Source organism: Aquila chrysaetos, chromosome 3, assembly GCF_900496995.4.
Source record: "Aquila chrysaetos chrysaetos chromosome 3, bAquChr1.4, whole genome shotgun sequence".
NCBI lineage: Eukaryota > Metazoa > Chordata > Aves > Accipitriformes > Accipitridae > Aquila > Aquila chrysaetos.
Window position 1 is genome coordinate 38,444,168 of NC_044006.1, and position 22,271 is coordinate 38,466,438.

Below are 22,271 nucleotides of genomic sequence, written 5' to 3' on the forward strand. Positions count from 1 at the left end.
GCCCGGCCTGACCCGTCCAGCTCTCAGCTCCGGCACATAAGAAGTTTCCTAGGCTCGAGGCGTATTAGCTCACACGCACCCTGTTTTGCCAGTAACAGTTTTGCCGGGTAAAGCGCGGGATCTTACTTTGCTGAGAGGGGAAACACTGCTGACGCATATAGCAAGCGGCCCTGCAGACGTTCACCGGAGAGAGAGACTAGAACATGGAGAATGCTCCATCAGGTGTGTGGTCTCACGCGTTATTTGCATGTTGAGGCTATTTTCTTTATTTGTTTAAGGGGTAGGCATCTTCCTTGCGAGTATTTCCTAGATCATTTTTTAGAAATCCCTCCCTGAAAAATTCCTGGAAGAAACAAACTATTTTTGCCAGTGAAAGAGAGAATCGAGACTTAGATCCTAGTCCAGGAGATCTAATGTGTAAATTAAAAAAAAAAAAAAAAAAAAAGGCAGGCGTACAAGCTGCTCCCACATTGGGATGAGTAACTTGCTTAGGCTGGTACTGTGTCTCTTTAAATGCTGCCAGATAATGCCCCATGGTACAGTCATTTCACTTTCTGTAGCAGCAATAGCAAACCTTCTCCATGCTCTTTCAGGACTAAAAGACACTGGATAAAAGAAGCGTGAGTACACTCCCTAATCTACAAAGCCACTGCACATTATGGAGGGGAAGCCTGTTGGTCTCTTGCTATTTTACAGTATTGCTATATTTATTTCTTGCTATTTCCCATTTATTTGGGGTTCTCCCTTTCTCCAGATGGATAGAGGGCTTTGATCCCCTCTCCCATGAAGAAAGGCTCCAGGAGGGACAAAAAGGGTCTTTCTTTACATCAGATAATTAAAAGGAAAATAAACAAACCCAAAACCTCAGAAAATGCTGATGCATAGGTTTTATAGCACAATATAAAGTCTACCCACGATAACCCCACCTTGGCTCTGAAGAACAAAGCAGTATTTTACTGAGATCATGAATCTATCTAATTCTCCTTGTACTGGAAGCCTGTACAAAGTAGTTGATGTAGAGCTGCCAGCTCAGTTTTCAGAAGTGGCATGTGAAAAGGGAGACTGCCTTACAGTCACTATTACTTTGGAAGTCTCCAAGATCTCACAGTACTATCAGTTTCTTAGTTAGCTCATAAACTTCAAATTCATGGCAGGCTTCTACCTTCATTGGGAATCACTAGCCTTGTCCTTAAAATGGACAATTTTTAATACTGAATGACAGCAATTATTAATTTTTTTTTCAAAATTATTCTCACATCTTCCAGTTCAATATAAGCAGAACACCCAAATTAATTTCTTTTGATAGCTTTCCATTTAGTCTCACCGGCAGGTATCACACTTGTAGCTATGTTTGGTGCTACAGCATGTCCCTACTGGTGGAACAAAGAAAATCCTGTTCCAACGCTTACAAAATCCAGAAGAGCACAATCAGATTTTCACTTCTGTCAAAGCGCTCAGCAACAGAGGTTGTTAAGGTAAATCTGAAGCTTTGAAATCTGTGAAGGGACTCGCATAGGTTGTAGCCTGTGTGCTGTTGTCATGTTTCAGCTTGCCTTCTTTTCCATGAGTGTCCTGGCTTTGTCTGGTACAGTGCATTTTGGATTTAGTGTGAGAATAATATTGATAACACACTAATGTTTTAGTTGTTGCTAAGTAGCGCTTATCCTAGGTTAAGGATTTTTCAGTTTCCCATGCTCTGCCAGCAAGCAGGTGTACAAGAAGCTGGGAGGGAGCATGGCCAGGACAGCTGACCTGAGCTAGCCAAAGGGATATTCCATACGATAGAATGTCAGGCTCAGTATATAAACTGGGGGGAGTTGGCTGGGAGGGGCAGATCACTGCTTGGGCATCGGTCAGCAGGTAGTGACCAATTGCATTGTGCATCACTTCTCTTGTTTTGTTTTTTTGGTGTTTGTTTTTTTTTTAAAGGATTTTGTTATATTCATTTTCATTACAATTATTATTACTATATTTTTATTATTATTGTTAATATTACATTTTATTTTACTTTAATTATTAAATCATTCTTATTTCAACCCACAAGTTTTGGGTTTTTTTTCCAATTCTCCTCCCCATCCCACTGAGACAGGGGGAGCAAGCGAGTGAGCGGCTGCATGGTGCCTCGGGTCTGGCTGGGCTTAAACCACAACAATGATCTGCCCCAAACATCATCTAAGTATGGATACAGTGAAGGAGAGAGGAACATGTTCTCAATCCTACTACAGGCAGTCAGAAGACAGTAATCTGTGTATACATTTAAAGACAGAAATGTATTTCTCAATCTTGACTCATCAAAAATCACCAGAAAAGGGGGGAAAAAAAGATACAGTTTTCCAGGGGAGTCAGGTTGCCATTTAATGACTCCACCAGCCCTTAAGTGGCTAATATTATACTTCCTCACAGACAACACAAAGTCTGAGCTGTAAACACCATGCTGTTTTGAGGGCTCTATGACATAGTAGCTTCAGTAAGTTTAGAGCTTTATTAAAAGTCCATGGAAATTTATTAAAAACCATCAAACAGAAAATGTTTAAAGAAAGACTTAGGACAAAAAAAAAAAATCACCACCAAAAAATTATGCAAATACACACCCCAGAAAGGATGGATAGCTGCCAGAGCTTTATGTGGCATGTTTCATGTTGACAGTGGTGAATACAAATTACAGTTATTGAAATGTATTCACCACTGGCCAGGAGGAGGCAACAGCAATGGCAGTGAGAGCTCTACCAACAACGAAAACCTGGTGATGCACAAGAGGGAGGGACAGTATCAAATTCTTTATAAGGGAACATGCTGAAGGCCTCTTCAACTGTGAGAACTTCAGGAAAGGGGAAGGAAGTCTGCTGTGCTTTACAAATACTTGCAATCATGGCATACTGTTATAAATTGGTTATGACAATAGCTATGTACTATGACCAACTGGTAACAATTAAGCTTTTAAAAAAATACATTTGTGTTCTACGTAACACAAAATGACCCCCAAACTTTTCTGAAGTAGAACTAATGAAACATTTTACAAAAATGATGCACACAACAAAAAGCCTCAAACTACATAAGAAGAGAAACGGAAGTGTAGCACCCTATTTTGCACTTGAATTTAGCATATTCTACAACATTTTACTCATAAGAGTAATCCTTCTTAATACAGACTGGTACTTAACTTCAGAGGGTTAGTTGCAAAACACAGAAGCATTAAGTCTGGAGTAGTTCAAAGCAGACAAATTTAGCAGGTTGAAATTTCAGTGAGCAGAGGACAAGAAGTTCAGTAAAGCAGAGTCAGAACAGCTGAGAGTATTTAAAAGGGAGGTGAAGGAGCAGCTGAAAGTTTGTAGTCAAGTCCTGAAAAATTATTTCTTAAGCTTTTAGCAAAACACAAACTAGGGAGTCTGAATAGTCACAGACTGGTTTTTGTTTTTCATTTTCTCTTGTTTTCTTTTTTCCTCTTTATTTTTTTTTTAATGTTTAAGAAAAGGTAAAATACAAACCCAGGTGATTTTTACCTTGTTTCAGGAAACCAGCTTTCAGTTCTACTATATTAATTTTGAATTTGAATATCTAGGATACCTAGACACTGTCTTTAAAATATTACATATTTTTGCTGGCAAGGACAGGTGAGCAAGAGTTGAAATCTAACTTTGATTTTTGTGTATAAATTTATATCCACTTCAGGTAAATAGCCCACTCCCTGTATTCCTGTCTTTGTTTACTGTGGAGCATTTTGCAGAATTCAAAATATAAAAAATTTATAGAAAGTCAGTACCAGAGCGGAGAAACTAAGAACTAATAGCACTTCTGCTACACTGCAGGTTGCCATTAGCATCTACATTGCAAATGAGATTTAGTCAGGGGCTTACAGTTTATAACAGAAGCACTATCTAAGAAAATAAGGTTTGTTGTTTCAAATTACTCAACAGTATGTAAAATATAATCTCAGCCATACATTTCCTCCCACTTATCCACAGCTGCTTGGGCATTCAACATAGCACATTGCATTTTGATGCACTGTATAACCTTTTTAGATATTGCTAGTTACCCAGAAATGAGGGCATGGACAGAGAGTTTTGCACACAACATATGCAAGCAGCAGCATGGTGTAGCATTTTTGGTCATAATTGCACACCTTCTTTTCTTCATTTATAATTTAACCAAAAGCATATTTTTCAAGTTTATTAATATTCCACAGTACCACTAATTACCTCATAATATAAGAGGTTAGGAGCTGCTTATTACTTCCCTGGCATAAGCACTTGACCTCGACTTACCTGCTACAATTATGCAAATAAAAACAGTCAGTGAAAAATCAAATTAACAGTCAGAAAGGATTTCCTGCAGCTTACTTTTGTGCTTGAAATTGCCATCCACTTATTTGTTTGTTAACGTGGGCATCCAATGGAAAAAGGGGAATTTTGAAAGAGTTTGAAAATACTAGGAAAGGACAAAGAATGACAACCTGCTGTTCATCTGCCATGAACAGGCTAATTTAGTCTGAAGTAGTGTGTGTTCAGAGTATTATCCTAATGAACGATCATTCTGCTTAAAGAAATGCTGGCCCCTTTCTTTTGTTGTGCATAAGCCAACAACAGAACTTTTCAAGAACAAAGCTGTGTAATTGAAGCTCTGCCAAAGCAAGGGACAGTCTGGGTCAAAGTTTAAATGCAAAGATAGCACCTCTGCCTCAGGAGGTGACTAGGTTGCTATAGACTGGGAAAGCTTGCAAGAAAAAGGGTTACAATACTCATCTCGTTAGCATGCTCTTCCCCCACTATCTGCTGTTAGTCACAGTGGAGAGATGATATTGAGTTAGACAGACCCTTTGTCTGACCCAGTAAGGGCTACTCATATCTTATGTGAGTTTGAGAGACCTACATGTGATTACATATCTGCCAGCAATTCCTACTATATGACCATGGTTTCTATTGTATAAAATTCTGCCAGACATAGCAATCTGCTTCAGACAGAACATATCTCTGGAACATTTCAGCTAAAAAAAAAAAAAAAAAGAAAAATCAGCCATTTTCAGGATTCATGCGAGGAGGAAAAGTACAGGTTAAGAAATCTCAGCAAATAAAGGAAGAGCCGTACTAGGGAATGGGCCTGGGACATGATTAGTAATTAGGATGAAAGAGATGAGGGCAAACAGGAAGTAGATGTTGGAGTAAGGAAAAGCCGGAGCTCTGCGGGGAACCTGGAAACCCTCGAGGCTTTAGACAGAAAGAAGTAGTCAGGAGAAGCAAAAACCAAAAAGGTCTTTGGGAAATATATCCCAGTTGTATTAGACTCAAAGGGAATGAATGAGATAGAAGATGAACAGCAGCAGGTGAAGCAGAGCAGCTCTGAAACAATGGGGCAAAACACCGGGAACAAGGTGAAAACTGAGAAAGGAAACTGAAGCTGGCTAGCTAGACAGAATGACATGGGGAAAATACAGGATTGCATCAAGGACAGTTTGGGGAGGAAAGGGTCGAACAAGCGAAGTACAGGGGGAGAAAGCAGAAAAATCCATACATGACAGTACCTGGAATGAAGTTAAAGATTCAAACCTCACTTTTCCTCTACTGCTGGCAAACACCTATGAAAAGTTTTGGCAAAAGCTTCATTTCTTTTTTGTGCTGGTGCACATAAAGGATGCAAGCTTACTGATGTTCACAGACACGCCATTTACTAATGTACAGAAAAGTCAATGTGGTAGATTCAAAAGCTTCTAGTTGTACTGATATCACCAGCATATTAGGCTGCAATTTACATTTTTGTATTTCCTTTTAAAATATATAGGAAGTCATACACCTCAGGTTTAATTTCATTATTCATATTGTTCAACTGCATAGAATGATAACTGTCTATACAATATTGATTTGGCCTTTGTATAGTTAGAAAGCTCATCATACATTCAAGGACCCAGGTTTCAAGTGTGCGTCAGATTTGTATAAGAGGAGATGCTGCCTCGCGTCTTCTGGAAAGTAGAAGGTGAATTAAGTCCTGAAGATAATCTTATTGTCAAACCAAAAATGAGTCAATGGTGAATAAACTATATCAGATCTCAAAATTAATAAGGTTCTAAATTTCTATTTCTGTCTCTACTTTCCTACCCAAAAAAGCAGGATCACATTTCTCATCTCCAAAGATTGTGTGGATACTGTTAATGTTTGTGTAACAACAAAGGTTTACAAAAACATCCTATAAAGCTAGAAAGAAATTAGCAGTTGCCATCCAAGAGATGTTTGGATAGTGTTCAGAAAGTTATGGAACCACATTTCAAACAATGCAGAATTAACAAGACACCAAATCGTTCTATCATTAACTGAGCACCATCATGTGGGAAAAAATAATCATTGTTGTTTATAAGAAAAATATTGCTTGAAGGAGAAATGTAGATCTGTGCACAGAATCAGCATCCAAAGCTGAATAAGCAATATCTAGTTTGAATCAAGTTTGATTTCCATCAGAATACAGAACCAAAAAACCCACCAAACTAAGCCCAAACCCTAAAAAAAAAAAACAAACAACCAAAACCCCCAAAAAACCCCCAAAACACTACACTTTGGAGATGAAGTTGAAGCTTACAGTTAACTAAATGGGGACAGAAGTTTTCTTCTCAAAATCTATGCAAGAAAATAGAGAGAAAGTTGGATTTAGAAGAGACCGGCACTCTGTAATGGCTTATTTGTGTACTTCCCAGAAATGAAAAACATCGCATGCCTGTTTACCTCACTTTGGCACTGAAGGCAATGTTGATGTTAAAGTACCTTGTAGATTACAGCTCAAAACAATGTTGCTGGTTTAGTTCACCTGTTAATGACGAGTGTTATTTTTGTTCCAAATTCTTTCTTTTGAATACTTAGTGAATACAAATGTAGCTGTTGACAATACTGCTCATAGTAATATCACAACTTCACTTTTTTATGATCTGGGGTTTAAAACTGTTTCATTATAAAAAATAACCCATTACCTTTTAGCTGCTTGAATTCAAAGAGTACAAAACCAGAATTATTTGCAAGGTAAGATCATGCTCAGTGAAAGCAAAGGAGAATTCAGCCTAAAAGTATAAGAAGTGATACTGTTTGTAGGGGAGCTATAGTAGGATGCTTTGCATAAAGACAATACTCACAAGCATAGCTCTAGCTATGGGATTTGCTCTTAAGCCTTAAGAATGATCTTCCTACATGCAGATGTAAAAAGTGGTTCCTCCCACAGATCCACAGAAGTTAATTAGAAATTATGCTTCCACACAGATATCCCCTGAACACTGGGAAACAAGCATCTAAATTACCTGTCAGTGGAATTTCAGTTTAGCATGATCACTTTCCAAACACTATTATTAAAATACAACTCAGAAGCTAGCACAAATTCCTTCACAAGTACACCTATTTTTAAATTATTAAACTGGGTAAGTGGAAAATAATTTCTTCCGTTCCCTACTTGATATTTTTGGAACACAATTTATATAGGACTTAAGCTTCCTCCTTATCACTAAAATAAGTCACGTGATTCAGTGGTATTCTACATGACTTACACCAGGGCAAGAAAGAGCAGTATGAGACTCACCAGCTGGTTTTATTTTAATAGTATTTCTGACTTGCAAAACACAGGTAGTGCTGAAAGTAATAAACAGGACACTTATGCTGGTCCCTAGCAGTGTTGTGGTGTTAATTCGAAATAAGATTTTGGTGGCCATTCATGAAGTGACAAGAGCAGTAAATGACAGCAACATTGTTTTTTATAAATCACTGCAAGTCACAAAAGACTATCAAGACACAAAAAACTCAAAGGGGAACAGAGACTAGTATTTCACTAGATGTCATCTTCAATTTTGTTTTCAGTGCACTTGCTTTGACAGAGGATTCATTAATAAAAAGCCTGCATGGCTTTACTAGTTTTTATTCCTTCTCTCCTGGATTTTACTGCATTTTAAAAAGTGAAAAATCTCATATTAAAATGTAAGCTTAATAGCTAAAACATGTTAGATAGCATTCAGGAGTTCCATGCACATAATGCACAAGTATTTCTATCACTTCGTAGCATAAAGACACAGAAATTAGTGCTATGATGATTAACGTATTTTTAATAGACATTTAAAATTAATACATAAGCTACACCTCACATATAGTTTTCCTACAAAAACATCCTACTAGAGAGACATAGCTTCAACTTCTTAGAAATTTAAGGGTTTTTATGGTAAATATGGGTACCACTCAATAATATGGCTTGCTTTGGGTGTGAAGTGAACAGTAAAAAGACATTTTCTTCAAGCTGCAGTTAGCAAGCTTCGCAGAAGTCAACAGCAATATTTGAAGCCAGATAATAAGTTTTAGTTTAGGAAGCTCCCAACAGGGAAAATTGAGGTTTTCTCCCATTATATAGTTATAATAAGTGTATTTTTGTAGTATCTTTCATAATGGCTAAACAATAACTGGACTATGTTTGTGAACTTCAGTTCTTTTACCATTGTTTTACACAGTAAGAATTCAGGCTTAATACTCATGGTAGGTCAAATGTAACTTCTACCTTGATACTTGTTGTATGTGACCTTAATGGACATATACTTTAAAGGTACCCTGAGGTCTTTCCATAGTAGACTGTAAATACAATGATCACAGAGATCAAAAAGTGTGTTTGATGTATCATTAAAATGTCAGAAGTAGTGACTTAAAAAACTTCCATAAAGTATTAGAGAAAGATGTGTTTATGTCTTTAAAATATATTATAATAGTTCCAAAATACCTGTCCATAATTTGTAAAAACATTAAAAAAAAAAAAAAAAAAGAAAAAGAAAAGACGACAATTTATTAGTAAAAATACAGGCTCACTAAGACCAAATGTTTTGCCAAGAGTTAGTTGTGAGTTATATGCCAACTCTACTGAAAACAGAGAGGGGTTGTTTGTTCCCCCTTCCCCCCTTTTCAGTTTTCAAATAGTCTGGAGTTTATTTTCCATCTTTTTATCAGACATTACTGTTGTCATTTTTCATTCAGGAGCCTGAGTATGGGTACAGTGGTATGGTTACCAAAAAGAGAAATCTACAAAAAACCTAGTGATCTATCTTAGTGGCTAGTTACCTAAAATTGAGTAATACAAGTATTTCAAGACATAGCACAAAGGATTAACCACAATGTGTTAAAGCCATACAAACCAGAGCCAACTACATCCCATATATACAAAAATGTTCTTTAGTCTTTCAAACTTACAAGCAATGCTATGCATTTTTGTTTTACATCTCAGCTCCTTTCTTTCTTCCAAAACACAAGTATTTACATACATACAACTCCCCACACACCACAGGTATATGTATGGTATCAAAAAAACTTATGAATATATATATATAGTTTATGAATATATGGGCGGGGGAGTTGGTGGTGTATAAACCAACTTGTAACAGAATGGTGCAAAGACCTTATTATTGGTTAACTAGTCAAGCTGAAAAGTTTGAAGACAAAGCGGGGAAGGTATCCCATGATAATCTTTCATGTATTTCACTTAACTAATTGAGGCAATAGTAAATTTGTCAGCACACTGAGTGTAAAAACAGCTTGTTTCCTATGGAAGGAAAACAGTGAAGAGGAGAGAATGAGGAAAAGTACCAATTTTAAAATAACTGAAGTGGGTTAGACTTATTTCAAGAATCCTTGCATCAACTAGAGGATGTAAAATTAGTAAAGATACTGCAATGTATATGTCCTTTCTGAAAGATAGGAAAAGCAATAGGAACCATTTCCCACAGCTTTTAGATAAAACTTTTGTTAACTACTGTTCAGGTCACATGACTTTTCTATTATACCAATGATCACCATATTTTTCTTCACTCTTCATTCAATTACATGATAGTTTAATCCCCCCCCCCCAAAAAAAAACTTTGATGTGCAGTAAATCCTATTTCTACATTAGAAGTTCTTCAGAAGACAACAGATAAACTGTAATTAAGGAACAAGAGGGTAACCTGATCCACCAAGGGTATAACAGATCAGCCTTAATACTGATTGATCTGCTTTTTAATCTTCTCCAACTCATCAACTTCTTTCCTGCCTTAATAAGGGTTTTGTTAGTTCTTCTTCTCATGAGGCCATTTAAACATGAGAACTAGTAAAGATACTTCAGTAGTCACATGTCATGTTTTTCTACCCAGAAGATACTCTAGATCTTTACAAATAAATTAACTACCTCTGTTTTCATTCTTATTAGAAAAACATACACCTTACACTTATTTTCCAATGACTTTCTTAAATATGTGTCTTCACTGAATGTACACTTTGAGTTAGATATTTGTGAAGAGAGACACCACAAAGAGATAGAAAAAGGAACATTGCAAGGAAAAAAGTACCATTGATAGCTTGGAGAGAAAAAAAAAAAATACAGCCATTATTGGCACAGAAATCCTAAGCAGGAGGACAGAAAAGGAAAATTACAAGGAAACATCTAATAGGTGAAAGTTACCATATTTGGTACAGGAATAGGCTTTAGACTAAATCTGTGGTGCAATATATGTGACATCAGGCAAAAGTGGTTTAAGTAGGAGGAGATGATATCTCAGGAGAAAAGAGTGAGCAGCACACCAGGTCTAAGAGGGAGAACAGCAGGAGATTCAGGAAGGGCTTAGTTGTGCAGAGGCCCAGAAAAAAAGAAAAAAAAAAAGTACAGTCTTTTTGTCTGTAACTGAAACAATTGCAAGGATATGGAATTTAGGATTAAGGTGACTTTTATGCTGTAATCATGTCCATCTTGTTTCTGTGTGGCCTTCTCCCAAGTAACCCCCAACAGGGCTGAAACAAAAGGTTATTTTTGGACTTTGGCTGAAACAATCTTGAAATCCAGGCAGCTCCAAAAATAGGTTGTGCTAGTACACATGACACTTTGAGTTTGGAGAATCCTTGTTTTCATTCAGATTTTGACCTTTCTCAATTATTTTCAATATTTCCAAGAATTTGGAATGTCAAGTGTGTAAATCATCCATTAGTTTACCTTCTGTATAAAATCCTTTATATACTTCTATACATTCAATCTGTGAACAGTGCCTCTGCTCTGATCCTGCAATGGATCTGAGCAAGTAAAGCTTTATGTATGCACAACTCTCTGTGCATAGCAAAATTAGTATAGTATAATAGCTAGGTGTAAGGATTAGACTGGGGATCACATTACAGGATTAGGGCAAATATATGTGCAAAGGATTTTGTAGGAAATGACCAGCCTTGCAGTAGATGCAGTCTCAGAGTCCTATTTATAGTATAATCTACTCCCTAGTCAGGTTAAATTAATATCCTGATCCTTTTTGCATATACTAGTTGGCATATTCTTAGTACAATTTTCAAGAAGAATCTTTTATCTAGGATGGCATTTGCTGCTACAGTGCAGTTCAAGACTCAATACGGAATTTGTGTCAGCACTTTTTGTCCCAGGAAGAGCTGAAATTAAAGTATTAAAACACAGATAATGCAGACATTGTCCCGAGAAGACTCACAGCTTCTTCCAGTCTCATAATAAACAAGCACACTAAAACCCATGGGCGCTTTATAAGCATTTTTGGGAGGTTTTCTAGCCATGGAAGAGATTTTTCATATTCTTCTGAAACACATTTATTTTCCAAGAACTAACAGGTTATTTTTCTGCTTGGACTGAAAACCTGTTCAGATTATTTCAGCCCAAACCTTAATTTGTGTCACACTAAGTGACAGAAAACTACGATCACCTTCCTATTATTTGATGTAGTGTCAAACAGCAGAGGTGAGAACCATTCTATCTTTAGCAATACAGTGGGATCAAATAATGTGGAATCAAATCAAATCCAGGGTGAGCTGAAATATGCAGTTTGAAAGTCAAGATTTGAATAGAATTAATTTTCCCACCTTTTAGTATCATTTTTCTAGTGGAATTGGTCTACCAGGTTATCTGTGGAAAGCAGCAATCAAAAGCCTTACAAAAATAAGGATCACAACTTTACTCAAGTGAACTAAAAAATAAATTAATGTTATGAGCAGATATTTATATATATATCCCAATATCTGATCATCTGTCAGAAGAAGAGGAACTTTCACAATTAAAGTCTAGGTATTGTGGATTTCTATATCATCTGCTTTGTTATGAAGCTGAATATACATGTAAACATGTAGGTGCACTTTATGGGGTGTATTTTATCTGAATGGTATTAACTTACAATTTCTATAAGTAAATTTAATATTACTAAAATGTATTTTCCAAATAAACTCCTAGGTTCCTATAATGCAAACAGCTGTTTTCTCTTTCGAAATTTTGGTCAGATACTTTCTAGACAAGGTAACAAACATATATTATCTATGCTCTATAAGCAATTTGAAAGAGACTTTTATAGCTAGAATAGCAGAACATTATAGAACTTACTGCTCTGGGCAGAGAATAATTACAATAGTTTTGTTCTGACATTAAAAAGAATTTTAATTTGTTACTTTTTTAACAGTTGAAAGAAACACTTTGCTATTTTCTCTTACATTCAAACTATATAGCTTGTAGTTTATATGTTGTGATAAAGTCTATGGAAGATGAACACTTGCACAGTTTGTAAAGAACTGACACGTGATCATAACTGTTGCAGAAACTAGGGTCTAGGAGGTTTATTTCAGTTACAAGAAAAAAGGAATTATCACAACAAACAATGGGTGATTAGTCTACAGAAATGCCTGGTGATAAAGTCCAAGGATTGTACTGATATAACATCTGGTAAACAAGAGGAGCAAGCATTTGGAAATGAACAGGCCAAAGTAGGTTATTAGATAAGTAAAACAAGACTTTAAATGGCTTATTCTATCATCTTCTTTTAAGCCTCATTGTGGCAGCTGAAGCTCATTTCCTCAGTGGGAGTGCAAGACTCCATGAACAACCATCACTGACACATTCCCAAGAGTCACAGCTCCATCAGCGTGAGATCTTGTTCTCCAAATTCTTGTCTTCACAATTCCCTTTACATCTCCACCTGCTCAGCCTTTTCATGTGAACCGGAAACCAAACGCCCTCTGCAGTGTTGGAATGAAACAGAAGAGCTCACCTGCCTCTGAAATGGCCTAAGAGTGAAAGATGCTTTCTTTATCCAATAAGGTCTCCAAGATAGGGGCAGAGCACCAGTTGTTGGAGCCAACATCACCCGAGAGTACCTGCTTGTGACCAACTAGTTACTTGTCTGAAGAACTTCAGCAAGAACTCATGTTTCCTCCTCCCCTCATTCCAGCTACATTTTTCCTTGCCTTCTCTATGCCTCCATATTTTTCTCAAAGTCTAGACTGTCATTCACACCTTCCTAATGGTCTGCAGAATTAATTCTGTCCTCTTTGGCAAGACAACTTGGCAAAGTTAATGACTTTGATACAGTGGTTCTCAGAGATTTATTTTAATAAGTTTTTACTAATCCTGTTGTTCTTCACAAAAATTTAATTTCAAAACATTGAATGCATCTTCCAAGTTTGGGATATTTGCATGTTTGTGTACATTTCCAGACTCTGATATGAGTATTATACATTTGTCATAGCTGCTAAATATTGATGTCCTTATCTTGAAAGTCCAACCTCATCCAACTTCACATAGTAACAGGGTTATTCTAACACTTCTGATTTCTGGGCCTCTTATCCTATCTAAAATGATTGCACTTGGACTTTAACATCCTTTAAACCAGAACAGAGGCCACCATGACATTTCAGATTAAGTATTACTTTATTATTTTCTTACAATGAAGAAGATATGCAATAATTTTTGCGATTTCTTTTTGCTAACTTTTGGACTATTTGTACCTTTATTAAAGCATTTTGTGACTAATAGGAGAGAAATATTAGATGGATTTTGATCCCTCCCTCTCCCTATATCACTGTTTATTGACTAAAATAAAGTGCAAGGATCAGCTTCAGCTTGTTCAAACTTCAGTTAAGTTCAGGTAAAACATTGAGTTCAAGGTACTAACAGCTAAAGACCAAATTTACAAAGTTTTTAGGTGCTTAAAGAGAAGGTAGGAAAGGTACAGGATTTTCAGAAATGTTTAATTCCCTTGTGTAATTTTGCCTCCTGGGGGTCACCATTTTCTGCTGTAAATCCCACCAGATGTATGAGAAGGTGTTCTCACTTCCTCCTCCCCTGTGCATGAGGGAAATGATTTACAGCCATCAGGATGCTCTTTCTCCTTCTAGATCTTAATATGTCCCCAATTCCCCCACATAATCATTCCCTCACCTTTACTTATCCAGCCAATTTTAACAAAGATGAGCAAGGCGGGCTGCTCATGGGAGCACCTTTCAGGGCAAGTCTGAAGAATGTGAAGTTCAGCAGACATCAGGAATGAGTAATTAGGGGCAGTAACCTCTTCAACCATCCCTCAGCAACAGCTGAAGGAGGATGCAGTCAGACCCTAAACACTTCAGAAGTCTGGCCCCTGAGTCATATGTGATCTGGGCCCTTATTCTCCAATATAATAATGTCACTATAAAAGCAGCCTTACCATAAGTAGCACATGAAGCATTTTCAATGAGAATAAAAGAAGCATGTGAAAAATTCTGGAAAGAGTTAACTGAAAAAAATTAAATTCTGTGAAATATTAATTTGGTCAAACTCTTTCCTCAAGTGAGAATACAAGCTAATGACCTGCTGATTGATATCAATTTCATCTTTCATATACTTTTAGATTATGAAAGTGTGGTACATAAGGTTGGAAATTAATTTCACAGCTAGCTGTGCCTCCATTTCCATAGCTTAATTGGGCAATATGGTACTATGGATCTTATCACTAGCAGAAATTTATTCAAATTAATATTTTCACTGACTACAGTTTGAACTGCAGGAAAACAGCTTGTATATGCATATTTTGGCCCAAACACTTCAATACAATGATATACATAGCTGTTGCAAGTATTCCAAGTACAACTCATGCTAAGGTAAGTGCATGCTTTTTTTTTTTTTAACTTTTTGAAAAATGAACTTGGAATCAATACTCTAGCCCTATAAGCACAAGCTTATGTTCTCCAGAGCTGATCTAGCAAAACACTTAAAACATATACTAATATAGGACTGGTAATATGCTTAACATTAAGCTCTGATTTAGTGAAATGCTTTTAGCACTTGCTCAAGTGCATTTTGTAAGATAAGTATAGTGAAGTATTAAACTCTCATCACACATTTTTCCAGGACTGTGGTCAATGTTTGCCTCCAGCCATAGCATGACCTGGTTACTTATGTGTTTGAAAGCTCCTGAATAGACAAAAAGTCCAGCTCTCTGCTGGTGTAATTGCACTGATGGCACTGGAGTTACAACATAGCTTCCAGCCCATGGCTTTAAACACTGCACAACACACGCATTTTGTAAGGTCGCACTGGATCTGTATATTATTGCTGTCACTGCAGGTGTTGTGGACTCAGATTAGATGAACATTTAAGAACTTCGATGTGGGTTTAGGTGGGCTTTCAATGCTGAAAAGAAAACAAAATTAAAAAAAAATAAATAGCTGCCCAGACTTGCTTTGTATATTCAATTTCTACCTAGAATAAATTATGAACCACTAACTTATCTGTAGTTTATTTGGCTTTGGGAACTAATAATTTTTAGATGCACATGGAATTACTTTTTTTAGAGAAGAAGGATACATTTTTCTTAGCAGTTTTATTTATATGCTGTTAAGCCAACAATCCATTCTGTTTCCTTAAAATCTTAAGGAAGTTGTTGCAGCAACTGTTATGTAGCAGTTGAATTTGCTAAAAGATAAATGTAATACTTCCAACTCTGGTCTAAACATAAAATTCATACTAATGTTGGGGGTTTTTTTCTCCCTTATATGCTTTGTGATTTGTCTCATGACAATCCATTCCATATTGCCCTCATTATTATTCTCACATTTTATACAGCCTGGGTATATTGAAATTCCCATGTCCCATTTCTAACTATATTTTCTCTTATTTCCCAATTATATTATGTATGGTAAATTAGTAAGGACTAACGTAAACAGGAAGGTATTATTTTATTTGAGGAGTGCTGTTCCAATTCACCAAGCATTGTTTATAACATCAGCAAGGCTTCATCTGCAATACAGAACAGTATGTAACTCAGTGTTGTTGTTTATTATTGAATGTGCAATTGATGTATTTCACAAAGGCATCAGTAATGAAGCAGACTGGAGAGACAACAACACCCAAGATGCATTGGCCCAAGACCTATCATCTTGCAGTAGCGCTTTCCTTTCAGAAATATAAATACTGTGATAAAACTGTGCGCCGTATAAATTCCTTCATAAAGCTGTCTCTCCATTGCCCAAATTCAGGTGGTTACATAAGTACGTGAATCACATTAAGCAACTGAGTTATTGTAATGAAGTTAAACATGCAACTTATATCAAACTAGTGTTTAAACATCTTTTATGTCTTTGTATGTTTTCATGTAACATTTAACAACGCTTGAATCTTTAACCACCTATTAAAACAGAGCTGCTCTCATATGCAAAACCTAAGCAATCAGCTTAAAGAGAAAAGATTAGACAATAAATGAAATATTTTTATGTTGAGCACCCATGTGATTTTGAATATTACTAAAGCTGCTTATTTGCATCACAAGGGCCAGATACACAAAAGCATTTAAGCACTGAGTATTCTTCCTTTTCAGCATGATACAATTATCATATTAGAAAGAGAATGAGCAGCTGTTAGGTAAATCTGTCCTGGCACAAATCCATACAAATAGATAGATACTAAAATAAATAAATAAAAGAGGTACCTCACCCAGTTCATGTCACTGAGTTTCAAATGTCACCTACTCTTAGTAGTCCCCATTCAAACCTGAGTGAGCACTGGTATTTCAAATAATACTCCTAGGGATCCCTGCGCAATCTATACTTAAGTTCTACCGAAACTGTATTTCTACAGAAACACACCTCCCAATTAAAAAAAAAAAAAATAGGAAAAAAGGAAGTTTAGTAACTTTTTTGGAGGCTGCTAAAGGAGCCCTGAGGACCTTTGTTGAGTCTGAAAGTCAGAGGGATACTGGTGAAGTATTAAGATCTTACAACACCAGTTTCAGTAACTGATCTGATTTCTCCGTGATCCACTCCCCAAGACTTGTACTGTTCATAGTTTCCTTCTGTATTATCACTTAGGTCCATCAGTAACTCTTCTCCTTTCAAAAGTTTATTTTACATTACTCCATTTAAACATGTCTGAGTTGCTTTGACTTGTTTCTACCTGAGCACATAACCTGACACTTTGTGATATTGAATGAGATGACTCAAGGATAGTGTGTCAATATTAACAATGAATTTCTTTCCTTTTACTGCTTTGAATCATAACTTGAACAGCTTTTCAATCTAAATTTCAGCATTAATTATTTTTGCTTCCCACTGGCACTGTAGACAGAACACAATGAGTATCTGAGAGATCTGAAATCAATCCAGCTTCTAAGAAAAGTCTTTAATAATTTGATTTTGCTCATCTCTCCTGGTTTATAAGGCTCCAGTTCTAGTCTTGCAAGACAAATTCCAAACTCAAATTTCTAGGACTTTCGGTATATAGTACTTACATCAGAACTCACACATTCCTGTTTACTTTAAGCAAAAAAAGTCCTTCCTTGATAATAATGCACGAGTACAAGTAGAAAAGAAATTCTAAGAACTTTCTAGACCAAGTGATAACACATGCTAGCAAGCCTACAGTTCACTATAATGTTAAAGCAGGATGCCACCTACTGCTTAATACCCTGAAATAAAAATAAGAGAAACCAATCTCCTAACGACGTAAACCAACCTCAGTAAGAGCATTCATGTTTAATGTTTTGTAATGCTGTTGCGCTAGTCCAGTTCTCAGTAAAGAGGTTCACATCTAGCTTGCAAGTTAAAAATTGGTACTGTATGACTTCTACTGCTGGAGGAGTGGTATTCTTCATAGTTAATTGAAAGAACACATGCACACAAAAGGTAAGTTCTTCCTTATAGAAAGTAGCATTACTTTGTGACATAAAATTAGTTTTTTAACCACAAGTTTGCTCCCCCGTTCACTGAAGTTAGTAGAGGCAGTCACTGGCTTTGGATCAAATCCCTACAAACAGTGGGTAACTTGATGACGCTTGCTTCGATATCCAAAAGTTTGATGCAGTTAAAAAAAAAAGAAAAGAAAAGAAAAGAAAAGAAAAGAAAAAGATAGATGTAGTCTATCAATTCAGCCTAGGGAATTTACTTTAAGCTTCAAAAGCCAGCTAGCAATATATCTAGAGATGTACATAGAAGTTTGCAATGTTCCTAACTGCACAGTATTCTGTAAGTCTTTACTTTGCCTTCACTCATATAACCTAAGAAAAAAAAAAAAATTCCATTATTATTACTGCCAACAATCAAAGCAAAAACTAGCCTAAAGCAAGCAAAACCAGCTTAAGAAGTTCCTGACTTGCCACTCCTTCCAACCTCCCTGGAAAAGTTTCAGCCTCCTCAGTTTTCCCAGTTGAATTTGTTGAGTAGCTGCTTGGTAAATCAGATCAGTAAACTCATCTAGATTCAGAGCAGTCTTCCAAACCCAGGTTTTTTTTCCCACCTGTATAGTTCCTCTGATCCAGGTTATATTGTAACCTTGCCAGCATCTGTGCCAGCACAACGCGGTGGGGCAAGGATCCCTAGCACAAGATCTGGGAGCGCGGGGATTTCTGAAGCCACCTTTGCTGCCAGACACAGCGCACAGTGTAATTTCTCAAAGTTCTCCTCTGCTTACAAATTGAAATAAACCAGACATTTCTATCACATTTTAATTACGTGCAACCTCTTCTACTCAAGAAAGAGCCACAGTAATTGGACAAATGTTTTATCTTTTACATGAGATGGAAGTGTTGAGCAGAGCACACGAAGAATGCAGACCCCCTGCTTCAATTTGTGATTCTGAGAGCAATTCCTCAGTGCAGCATTTCCATATTTGCTAGAGATGACAGTTTATAAAGAAAAGTAATTACTGATTTAGAGGATGGAGAATTAAATTAAGGACTTTCCTAGAATGTTCAGACCATTTTGAAGCTTTCTTGTTGCTGGCCTTAAGGTGTGTGTGCAGGGAAGTACTTTGCCACTGGCTTCAACTAGTTTTGAACCACGTTCATGCTATGTCTGTAACAGAGTCAGATAACTTCTCTTATTTGAATCAAAAAATAAAAAAAACTAAAAAATAATGCATATTGAAAGAATGGCTTTAATCCACCTAAAAGTTCTGTCACTCACTGTGTGAACTGACTTATTAACAGATGCAACAGGCTGAAATTTTATTAACTTCACAATGCAAAAACATGGCCAGTTTGTTTTGGGTTATTAATCAAGACTTTAGGAAAAGGATGCAAAACCTTTTTGGGGGGAAGCAAAGCTTTAAGTTACAGCCCTGCTGTAATGTCAAGTACATCCTAGGCATCCAACACCTTGGTCCAGAGAATGCAAGCAATGGCTGTTCTTCCTACATAACATATAATTAGTTTATTAAGCATATCATGATGACCTTCCATCTATCATATGCTTTAATTACCAAACATGCACATAAGTTCCAAAAGCGTGCAACCAAATGTGTGAGTGCCAAGCTGTACTGCATTATCTAAACATACCACAGCTTGTAAATTCTCCAACAATGAACACCACATCTTTCACTTTGAAATTATTAGCGCTCTAATGAACCGAGATATTGTCACCATTAGTCTAGCATCTAATCACCTACCACAGTGAATCCTCAATTTCCCAGGTCACTTAGAGACCTTTTTGTTTCAGTTGCATAATTGCAATAATTAAACTTCATATTTCTGGTCTTTTATAGCGTGGCTTTAGCCTGCAGTGGTTTCCTTCAGGGATAAAGTGGGAATACTTGCATAACTGCACTACTTAGTCAGGACCAGCCTGCTCACTGTTGTGTTGGATGGGGTTGTCCATACATGTTTCCTCAGAGTCTACCTAAAAATGTGACTTCTGATGATATTATCAAGAGAATACCATTATAAGCACAGGCATAAAGGCACCAGAAGCGATATACAGGAAAACACTGTGTGAAACCATTCAATGAAACAATCTTACTGCTCAGCTGTGTGACAGCAAGAGTTGGCTGAAAAGACACAGTTCTGTAAAAATGGAAGTTAAAGAACTCAGGGTAGGCCTCCTGTACATCCTGTACTTCGCCCAATTTTATGGGTAGTTATGTTAACCCAAGGAGTGAGCTTTAGGAGATTACTAGCGGAAGAATTTCGAATACTGACTGTCAGATTGAAAACCGAGGAAGAAACCTAGTAAGAACCTTAATCACCCAATCCTAATTACTGAAATTAATAGAGATTATGACAATGAACTGATGTATTTACTTCCAATGGGCATGAATTACAAAAACATTTCCAGCAAAGCTTTTTTTTTCTCTGGTCTGGAATCTGATTTTCTGGGGGAAAACCCCGAACTTTTGATGTTTTGCCTCATTACCTCAAAAGTAGTTTTGTTTGCCCCCTAAAACCAATTCTGTTTCAGAAGTGAGAAATTTAGCTCTATCTAGTGCTGGATGGTTTCCCTTGTCAAAATTAGGAATTTTGAACATGGAAAATATTCCATTAGAAACTTGTCTAAGGCTTAAAAGGAGATTTTCAACATTATTGCTTTTTCAGAGATGGAATAATTCACTGGCATTTATACTTTGAAGACTTCATTTGTAACTTCTTTTGAGGGAGAGCTCAGAGGAGTGTTTTTTTTCAGATAGCTATTTATTAATTCCCTCACTGCTTTATTCTCTCTCATATCTACCTTACCCTTTATTTAGAATGGCCTTCCATGTGTCCTGCAGACAGAAAGGATGACCCCCAGAGAGAAATCCGTATCTGGACTAAACTTAACGAAACAGCATCCAAACACTCTAAAACATGCTTTGACCCACTCCAGGCGTAAGGCAGCGCTGAGTTAACCCTCCCCGAAGGTACGGCAGTGTTTGATTTTAGGTCAAAGGGACAGACATTTAACTGGTTTGTCGTATCGTGTTCTTTGTACGAGTCATCTGATGAAATGCAAGCCTTATTTACTAAACAAGAATTAATAAGGCTTACTTTGCACTGCAAGTGTGGAAACAAGGCAGTAACAGAAATAAGCTGTTTAGTAGAGAATCAGCAGGTCTAACACACGTTCGAGCGTCCCACTTGGAAAACTTGGGTTATATATTACTACTCCAGACTATTCTCTTTCTATCGCACATGCCCACAACCTTTTCTTGGCTAAACCGTTGCCATACTTATGGTTTAAGCAGGGCTAATGGGGTTCAGGAAAAAAACAACCGCCCACTACGGATTTTTACTAGAGCGCTGCCGCGGGTGTTCTTCCAGCCAGAACGGAGCCCTTCGGCACCTTTTTCCCGCTGCTCGTACCTCCGTCGCGACCCAGGCCGCAGACCGACCGCAGCGGGACCCCGCCTGGGAGAAGCCGGGGGGGGGGGGCGCGGCTCCCGCCCCGCCGGCGGACGGGGCACGATCGCCACCTGGCGGCCGCGGGCCGGCACTGCAGCCGCCGGCAGCACCGCCCTCAGCGGGACGCGGCCCGGGCGGCCGAACGCCTTCGGCGCCCTCCGTCGGGCCGGGCCTCTCACCTCCGGCTCCGCAGGGGCGCGTAGATACGCTGCAGGCACCCCCGTACGGGATGCGCGGCGTGTTCGCCGCGGCTGCTTTGTGACAACGCAAGAGAGGCGGTTGAAAATTCAGTCCCTGGTCGGCCTTTGAAACGTCATTTCTAGCGAGCTTATCCAGCGCCTGAAGCGTAGGCCTCGGGTTATCTTTCTCCTTCTCTTTACGAAGAAGAGAAGGATGAGGGAGTTGTGATGCCTTGAATAAAGGCATGAGAAGGAAAACTTCACTGCGTCGCTGTGGTGATGAACTTTTGCTTGCTTGAACAACTTGGAAACTTTGGTGTGTACGAACAAGATAAGAAAACCTTTGAGCTTCGTCAATGGTGTGCGCCAAGGCGCCAACAGACGAGAGGCCTCGGGCCCTGGTACGCGCCAACAGACAAGAAGCCTTCGGCCCTGGTGTTAAGCCTTGGGTCCTGCTGAGTTTTTGTAATTAAAACCTGCCAAGGCCAGCTAACTAGGAAAAAGAGATGACCCACACTGTGCATGCCCAAAGGGCGGGCGCTATGTAAATGATAAGGTTAATATGTACATGATTAGAACAATATAAGCTCTGTTTGCTGTAGGTAACGGTACGCACGATAGGCGGAGCGATTCCCCGTGCATCCAGCACTGCAATAAAGAATGCCTGCTTTCTAATACTCCAAAATCGAGTCTTAGAGAGTTTCTTCGACTGGCTTTTTCAGTAACAGTTGTACAAA

At 37.7% G+C, this 22,271-nt stretch overlaps 1 protein-coding gene across 1 annotated transcript; it reads left to right on the forward strand.

The window, feature by feature from the left end:
- The first annotated feature begins 202 nt into the window (after positions 1-202).
- LOC115339265 (translation initiation factor IF-2-like) lies at positions 203-21,617 on the forward strand. The gene is made up of 2 exons (XM_030008980.1): positions 203-222; positions 21,199-21,617. Exons 1-2 carry the CDS (start codon positions 204-206, stop codon positions 21,615-21,617), a joined length of 438 nt encoding a protein of 145 aa, XP_029864840.1. The 5' UTR covers position 203.
- The last annotated feature ends 654 nt before the right edge of the window (positions 21,618-22,271 follow it).